At 42.0% G+C, this 9,262-nt stretch overlaps 1 protein-coding gene across 5 annotated transcripts in view; it reads left to right on the top strand.

Annotated features, from left to right (window-relative positions):
- Positions 1-9,262, top strand: part of LOC126397128 (epidermal growth factor receptor substrate 15-like 1) — a 122,348-nt gene that overhangs the window by 64,046 nt on the left and 49,040 nt on the right. For 4 of the 5 annotated variants that reach the window (XM_050055666.1, XM_050055665.1, XM_050055664.1 and 1 more), the window contains 5 exons: positions 2,504-2,665; positions 2,943-3,140; positions 3,462-3,641; positions 7,733-7,838; positions 8,126-8,176. In XM_050055666.1, coding sequence (XP_049911623.1) covers positions 2,504-2,665; positions 2,943-3,140; positions 3,462-3,641; positions 7,733-7,838; positions 8,126-8,176 — 697 coding nt within the window. The remainder of the gene's footprint in view (positions 1-2,503; positions 2,666-2,942; positions 3,141-3,461; positions 3,642-7,732; positions 7,839-8,125; positions 8,177-9,262) is intronic. The other variant, XM_050055668.1, reaches the window with a different exon arrangement.

Genomic DNA, 9,262 nt, shown 5'->3' with positions numbered 1-9,262 from the left:
TGTGTGTGTAACAGACAACCACTCTCTTTTTGATGCTGTCAAATCCACCAAATCAGTCACAGAGAAAAGACTCCGACTCGAGATCAGCAGTATCAAGGAGCTCATAAACTCTGGGACTATTCAGCAGATCATGTGGTCAGCAACTAAGGAGCAGCTCGCTGACTGCTTGACCAAGAAGGGGACGTCTGCACTCGTTCTCTTGAGGGCTCTCAGTGAAGGTGTATGGCAGCTTAAAAGCTAAATGGACTAAACAACAAAGACTTTTTTTACTGTTCAACTGTAGTTATTAAAGCAGAAACTTTAAACCTGGCTATCTGTTAAGGCCACTAAGAAGAAAAAGAAATGTTTTCTTTGCACTGTTTTTCTTTAAAGAGAAAAGGGGAGTTTGTTATGTGCTATGTTTCCCACTGCGCATGTGCGAATTACATGTATGTTCTGAGTGAGGAAGTGCGGGGGCTGTCATTGTTATTGTTGTGCTGAAGTTTGAGTAAAGTCTTGAAACGTACAGTTGTCATCATAGTTATTGAGCTAACAACAGCTGATAGCAGGAATTAGCGAGCAGCTAGTCAGAAGAGGGAAACGCAAACCTGACAGACACTGTGAAGATGAGCAACTGGGGAGACAAGGAATTGCGCGCCCTCCTTGCCCTCGCAAAATTAACCGTCAGATGACAGGAATGGTGAAGAACGGGCCGACTTATGAGAGAATCGCCTAAGGACTGACCAGCTGCAGCTTCTCTCCCACGTTACTGTTTACGTCACACGCTGAGCTACACGTTTTACTTCCTCACGCCCCCCATTGCCCCGAAAAAGGCGCATTTTGTATAAACAAAAGTAGGTAGGCGGCATTTTGCCGCACTTCCTGATTTTGTTTTTATGCTGCCAATGCTGAAAAAAGACTGATTGGGCTTTCCTGCAAATTTGCACACCTCCTATCTGAAAAGGGCTTGACCCTCTCTGTGGTAGGTCCAAAAGCTGGGCCTCTACTCACCGTCTGCAGAAGATCAGAGACTTATCTACCAGATGAATTGTTGGCACCTATTTTAGCGACAAAGTTTGTTGGCACTATTGAAAAAGATTTCCCTCCGTCACAGTCACTGATCAGTATTTGCTTACATTTGCTGGGCTGACTCTATTGTTTTTAAAGTCATTAATAACCCACAGAAACATTATGTGCAATGGTCAGAGGTGGGACCAAGTCACAAGTCAGAAATCTTTGCACTCATGTCCTGAGTCAAGTCCTGAGTCAAGATAGGCAAGTCCTGAGTCAAGTCCCAAGTCAAGGCTGACAAGTCCCAAGTCGAGTCTTAAGTCCTAAACTATGCGTTTTGAGTCCTCAACAAGTCATTATGCGCTCTTCACCAAATGTAATGCTTTTTTAGCAAGAGAGTAATAAAATAAATGTATGAATATCATGGATGCTTTTAAAAATTAGTATTTATTTGTTAAAACAAGTTTGTTAAAACAAGTGTGATGGAACCTAATCTTAAAAAAGAAATGCTGAAATTGCAATTTCATAGCATATGGCACTGTTTACCACAACAGAATGAATTTTGTATATTTCTGTCCCGTATTTTGTGAACTCAAGTTAGATCAGAAAATGTTTCTAACTTTCTCTTCCCAAATTTGTAAGACATTTTCTGTAAGACTATTCTTTCTTCTTCTTATGTTGTTGCATGTTTTAAGTTTTATATCTAAATAAAAACAAGATAAATGTTAACATACATAGATTTAGGACAGTGTTTCCCCTAGGACTTTTCCAGCAGAGGTGCTGAAGTGCATACGTGTTGTTTTGCCCCCCCTTGAAAGATATTTAGTGCGTTAGCTGACATGGTAAGGGCTTAGAGGGTGGGACCACATATGTGAACACATTTAAACATGTCGAATTATGTATGATAAAATGCTTCCCATACCCCATGTGCTTTTGCAAAGTCTGGCCAACAAAAATGAAAGCAAGTGATGCTTGCGACTAATAGACAAGCTTAGTGAAGCTCCGGGAATACAGCAGTTGCCTCTGTAATCAGGCCCGTGTGCTGCCGGGGATGGACAGCCTGGAAACTGGGCAGTTTGCTGGTGGATTAAAGGAGTGGAGGATGAAGTTGTTAGAGGGTAAAAGTACAAACGACGGAGTTTTTTGGCTTGTTGCAGCCTCTACAGAAGCTTTCAGTGCAATATGTGTGTGACGAGTGAGGAGAGAGAGGCAGAACTCGGGACAGGCAGGTGAGCAATGTCAGGTCAGCAGTAAACCATGACTGTAAAAATGTTCAGTGTGAGCTACAGTTTCCCAAACCACCAGACAGTGAAGAAATTGTGTCACATGACTGGCTCTTGACTATAGCAGCAGTGCAGCGTTTCCCTGACATCGTTATATGCCAGTTTGGATCGCCCAACCCTATATCTGACCACTTGTTGCTTTGTTTTTTCTTATTTTATGTGATGGACACCAATATTTGGCACATGATACTTACTGATACTCTTAACTTGTTTTAATTTCTGTTCCTCAGGACATGCAGAATGACTTGGACAGAGAGACAGCCAGCCTGCAAGACCTGGAGGCACAGAAACAAGATGCCCAGGACCGCCTGGAGGAAATGGACCAGCAGAAACACAAACTAGAGGACATGCTGAACGAAGTCAGGATGAAGTGCCAAGAAGAGTCTCAGATGGTGAGGGAGAGAGGAAGAACTGGGGGATGTGGGAGAAAGTGAAAACATGGCAGAAGTTTCCAACCCTGTGATGCATTGCAAATTGGGGTTTGTTTTACAGTTCAGCTAAATGTTACAGTTACTAAGAGGCAACTTAGATAGTGCCAAAGGGAAGAAAGCAAAGTGTCTTTAATGATGTGGTGGCAGCTTATGGCTTTAATAAATTGTCAGATACAGAGATGATTTCAAAGGCCATTGTCACTGGGCAGGTGTTAATTTCATTCTGTTCTGCCTCCAGATCTCAACCCTCCAGAGTCAGATCCACTCTCAGGAGTCAGATTTGCAGAGCCAGGAGGAGGAGCTGAGCCGGGCAAAGGCCGACCTTGGCCGGCTGCAGCAGGAGGAGAACCAGCTGGAGCAGAGCCTTGCTGCTGGCAAGGTCCAACTTGAGACTATCATCAAGTCTCTGAAGGCCACACAGGATGAGATCAACCAGGTAGGACACAGGGACTTACTCTGTGTTTGTGTGTGTGTGTGTGTGTGTGTGTGTGTGTGTTTCTGAAAAGTGTCAACAGAGGGCATCATTGCACTGTATAACCTACTTCTCTGTTACCACTGAAGTCGGTATTTGTGTTTACGTGCATTCAACTCTAGCAGGTGTTCAGAAGTAAGATATCCTAATCAGACATAACTGAAGAGCTGTCTCAAGCAAGAAGAACATGCACCAATGTATCCATTTATCCCACTGTTATTGAACTGTGTGTGTGTGTGTGTGTGTGTGTGTGTGTGTGTGTCTCTCTCTCTCTCTCTCCTGCAGGCTCGTAGTAAGTTGTCCCAGATTCAGGACAGCCAACAGGAAGTGTCCAAAAGCATTGAGCAGTACAACAGCACCTTGAACGGAACCCATGGAGGCAGTATGACCAACCTTGCTGATATGAGTGAGGGCTTCAATGACAGAGAGAACGGTGGATTCCCAGCCATGGTGAGAGCAGCACAGGTAAGGATCTCTATAAGAACTCTGCTTTTACCTCCCAATGTGGCTGATAACACATTCCAGTTTTAGACTAAAGGGCCTCTAACTGATGTTATCAACAGGCTAGAATGCATTTGAATTAAGGGACCACAGGCTACGTTAGCAACCCTACATGATATTGTTTAAACATGGGGATAACGGCACACATATTCAGTCTCTCCATGGAAACGTTCATAGTGTTGCACTCACTTGTACACGTGAAAAGTGGGTCTGTTCCATTTTAGAGTGCCACATAAAAGGTAACGCTGAGGGCCAGGAAAGCTGTTTTAATGGAATGTAATCTGTCAGCCAGCGGCATCAACTACGTAATTGTCAGCTGATAGAGCAAACAACAATGACGGTCTACGGGGCAAAAGCCATAATAGCTTTCCTAATTGACAAATAATTGCCTGCATTAACAGTAATGATTTTAATATGATTTTACTTAAGCCTAAATGACATTCATCAGTTCTCAGTCTTATTAATCTGATTTTATTTTGTTTGTATGAGCCATGTGGTTGTGGCTAAATATTGGCCGCTCTTGCTGCTCAAAGTTAGTGGAGGATCTGGCGCATCTGCTGGCTATGATACCCATCAAATGGTGCACATACTCCACCTGCTAGGCACACCACAGGCGTACGCTGGTGTAGTAATGGTGCAGACCCATTGTGAAATATTTGTGTCAAGAATGCAAACCCAAGCTCTCACCTTGATTTTCATTGTGTGAAGTGTGTGTTGGGCTTGGGCTGTATTAATTTCTTCATACCATCATACCTTTCTGACATTTCACTGGTGTAGATGGTATGTGGCAGTGTTTACTGAGCTGCTGGTAATAGAAGTCATTGAAAAACTCATGACATTGTCTATGGCAAGGCGATACATGAAAATCAGCAGCAGTTCAATAAAGCATACTGGCATCTTAATATTATTTTTGATACAAGAAACAGTCCTTTAAAATATTTCAGCCAACAGTATTAGTTTATTTAGAATTCTTAAAGATTGCAGAAAAAAAGTTTTTAATTCCAGGCTTTTTAGAATCCTACTCCTCCTCCTCTTTGCCCAGGCCTATTATCATCTAGACAAGAGATTAGCAGCAGTCTGCAAACTGCAGCATGCCAAATTCTTAGCTGTCATTTCTGTTATTTGACCTGTCTTTTGCTAAATCCTTGGTTATTATTTTTCTCCCTGACTCTCCAATGTGTTCCCTGGAGACTGCACTCATCTAATCCTACAATTTAGCTCTGCTTCCATTCACTTTACTCATAATAACATAATTACCTTGGCTCAGGCCCTCTTACACCTGGCAAACAGTTCATGGGATCAATGATGGGATCATACTCAGGGTTTCCTATGAAGCAGAGGGCAGATCTTCTAATAAGCCATAACAAGATAGAGCCCAGCACAGAGTGAGGATGAGTCAGGATGGCACATGAAGAAACGTCTTTATGTACTTACACACACACACACACACACACACACACACACACACGTATACACACATACACATACACACTGTTGCAAGTTGCAGTTCCATATTGGGCATNATGGCACATGAAGAAACGTCTTTATGTACTTACACACACACACACACACACACACACACACACGTATACACACATACACATACACACTGTTGCAAGTTGCAGTTCCATATTGGGCATCCTTGTCACAAGGTTTTAAATCAGACTAGCAGAATGCATACAGAGCAAGGCAAACTGCAAAAAAAAAAGTTTTGAAAGCGAAATTCAATCTTGAGGGAAGTGGATTGGTATGTATGTGTGCCCTTATGTGGTGTAATTAGGGCAGGCTTTGCTCTCCCTAGACATTCTTTTAAAAAGCTCTCTTAAGGTTCAGTGCCACACTTTTGGTTAAGTGAAAAACTATTAAAGGATAGTTCATTGCAACTTGGGTCAACTGGTAGTATTGTCCATCTTTTGATGCCTCCATGCCGGCAAAAGTCGTGGCTGGAGGCATTATCTTTCTGGGTTAACTGCATGTATGTCTGCCCGCCTGTCCCATTCTCATGAATGCGATATCTCACTTGCTGTGCTCTGAACAGCTGAACTGGCAGCTCTTGGCATTTCTCTCGCTCTACCAGTTGCAGTGGCTTAGACATACACTCAACATGTCAAAAGCCAAACAGTCATTGTTAATATACTGTAAAAAGAAAGACAAATGCAGTTGTGAATGTAGCAAACCACAACTCTGCCTACTCCATCCTACAATGACTGCAAACTTACTTTTAAACTCAATTTTAAATCATTCTAAATAATCTTTTTATCTTTGCACCTCTTATCTGTTCTTCTGATGTTTTTAATTGTGATTTGTTTTGTAAACTTGTAAATAATTTTGTGATTAATTTAAACTTTTATATCTTTTCTCTGTACTCTTTTATTGTAAATCTGCATCCTTTATTATGTTTTATATTTCATTGCTCTGTAAAGCACTTTGAATTGCCCTGGTATATGAAATGTGCGATACAAATAAAGCTGCCTTGCATTGCCTGCCTAATTGTATATTGTCAGTTTGCATGGATGTGCAATAAAGTGCAAATAATTAGTGCTGTCAAGAGATTAAAAAAATGGAGAGATTAATTAATTATGATCTGTAATTAATTGATCTAATTAATCTCTTTTTTAATCTCATCTCAAAATTGCAGAGAAAAGCCCTCAACTTGAGGTATTTTCATTTAAATTCATTACATTATTGTGGCAGATGATCAAAAGATTGATATATATTACAAAAAGTGGTTTTATAAAGTCATATTTATTGTTTTCAACAATAACACATTTGAACATAGATGCAGTACACCTAGCCATTACATTCTATTGTTTTTGAGATTAGTCCCAATAAAGAGTGCTGCAACCTTCAGTCTCGACCACCAGGGGGGTGCTTGACTGTCATGTCATGTCAGCTTCATTAAAAGCATAGCTGCAAATTAATGCAACAGTAGATGTAAAAACACACAGAAACAATACATCTGTGATCAGTTCCCCATTTTTACTTTAACAATTTTCTAAATTATTTTCCTCTTTTCCAATTTCTCGTTTTATTTTATTAAAGTAATCAATGTAAGTGCACTTGTCCTTTAAACTTGATAGAAAATAAAAGCTAACGAAATGAAAGACACCTGGTACATTCGTTACAGCTGTATCAGTTTATAGAACAGTTTTGAACAGTTAGAACAAGAGGCTGCTCTGCAACGTGCAAATCACTCCTTCTCGTGGCTGCCTGCGCTTTCCCTGTCCTTGCGGCTGCAATTTGCGCTGTCTTCTCTTCTACAAACTACAACACCCGTAATTCATGTAGGAACTGCTGCAGCCAATGTGCAGCTGGTGGGGGCTGCATGACAACTCAACCACCATGATCAGTTTTTAATGTTTTATCGGGCAATAACTACTCCAGACTCTGCTCTAGTGTAATTTTCGGGACAATCAGGGCAGGATTCAGGATTCAGGACAACTGCTTGGATTTCGGGACTATCCCGAATTTTTCGGCACAGTTCCGAAATCCAAGCAGTTGTCCTGAATCGTGAATCCTGCCCTGATTGTCCCGAAAATTACACGGAGGTTGCCGGGGAGGTGAGATACTTGCGTGCTAGGGCAGACAGCTTTTCATAGGCTCCTGAGTGAGCAGACCACCACTGCAGGGGACAGTCATCAATGCTGATGCTGGGCTCTGCTCTGTAGTGCTGCAGCTCTCCCACAACTCAAGCACAAAGAAGCCCAATCTACGCCTACAGACGGATTTTATAAAAGGCAACTCTGTGGCATACAGAAACAGTAAAGTTAGACATTAAAAATGAGATTAACGCGTTAAATATGGCTGTAATTAATTATTTGCAATTAACGCGATAATTTGACACCCCTACAAATAATCACTAAATGGAGATGCAACTGCAACTTCTCGTATGCCTGTTTGATAAAGCACGTGTTTGAGGCAGAGTGCCTGAAAACAGACTGAAGTAGAGAATCTGGCGCTTTGTGTATGCAATGTTATCAGTACTGTCATGTATTGCATATGTGTGCGTATTTGCTAAGACTGTCTATCTCCCTCTGTCTCTTTCTTTACCACAGGAGGATCCATTCAAAGTGAAGCCGTCTGTGTTCAACAGTCAGCCTCAGGAGCTTCACACTGACCCCTTCCACTCTGAAGACCCCTTCAAAACAGACCCGTTCAAAGGTTACTATTCCCCTCTGTTTATCAGTGTTCCTCGGGATATTTAGCTTCTCTTCCCCGACTCTATTATCCATGTATTCTGCTCTTCTTCTTCCTCATCCCCTCTTTTTTCACACATTATGCCTCTCCTCTCATCTCTTAGCTGACTGTTTACTGCTCTGTTTCTCTTTAGTTTTCTGTCCTCTAGACAGCTCATATTGTTTTTAACATTAGTTGCTCTCTGACTGTCTTCTTTGTCTTCCTCTTTTTTCCTCCTACTCCTCCCTCTCTGCTGGATTCCTCTCCTTTAGGTGACCCTTTCCTAAATGACCCTTTTGCAAAGCAGCCATCAGCAACCACAGGTATTTACTTAGAAAAACGAGCTCAGTTTTGTTGCCTCAAGATGCAATCATGCAATCAGAACTTGGTGGTCCAAGGTCAAGGTCACCATGACCTCACAAAACATGTTTTTGGCCATAACTAAGGAATTCATGTGCTAATTATGACACAATTTTTACACTTATGCAGGGGTTAAAGTTCTCAGGCACAGCGCCGGATTTCCGGCGTGGCGAAGTTTATGTCGGGCACGGGCAGAAGTGCTCTGCAGTGCGAGCATTTCACTCGCATTTGCCCCTAAAAATATATATATGTGCGAACCGGGAAAATGATTTAGGCGCACAGTGTGCGAGTAAACACAGCCTACTGTTTACCATAATCGGCATTGGGCGTTTTTTCATTGATAACCGATCAAATAAATGTATTTTAAAACTTGCTCCTTTGGCTCTGATACAGCTGTCTCCCTCCCTGCCTGCAGTCCCCACTGCATTGGGCTTTGTAACAATGTTCCGCCTACAGCCCCCTCTGATTGGTTACACAGCACAAGTGATAGCCAATCAACACTGACGCCTGTGCATGCTTTCACATCATGTCACATTGAGACACAGAGCACAGACGGAGCGGGAGAGGCACTGGTAAGCCAGCGGTAATTTTTGAAGGTAAGGTAACAGAAACCAGACAGAAACCAAAGTTGCAATAAAAATCCTCTATGCTGAAGTTTTAAAGTCACCACCACAACATTATATGATCCATTTCAATGATGACATGCTCGCCCAGAGGCGAAATTTCGACGTAACTGCCTATTTAATTCACATCAAGCGCAATACAATTTTGCAAACAGCCTCAATGATTTAGCTTCTAAAAATAAATAGCACCAAGGCAAAAAAGAGATGTAGGAGCTATAAGTCAAAAAGTCTTAGTCTCGGCACCAGACAATCAGAGATCTCCGCCTTCTGATAGTCTGGGGACACTCCTTTCTAAAGTGTGTTTAACACACCGGCGAAAACGGCCGGCAACAAAGCAACGCCTCTTGCATTTTTTAAAAGGACACGCCTTCTCGGAAATGTGCGCTCCCCCTTTTCTCGTCCGCAAGGAAACAAACACACAGAGAG

Source organism: Epinephelus moara, chromosome 10, assembly GCF_006386435.1.
Source record: "Epinephelus moara isolate mb chromosome 10, YSFRI_EMoa_1.0, whole genome shotgun sequence".
NCBI lineage: Eukaryota > Metazoa > Chordata > Actinopteri > Perciformes > Serranidae > Epinephelus > Epinephelus moara.
The sequence above is the reverse complement of the archived record's forward strand: the minus strand, read 5'-3'. Positions and strand labels throughout refer to the sequence as shown.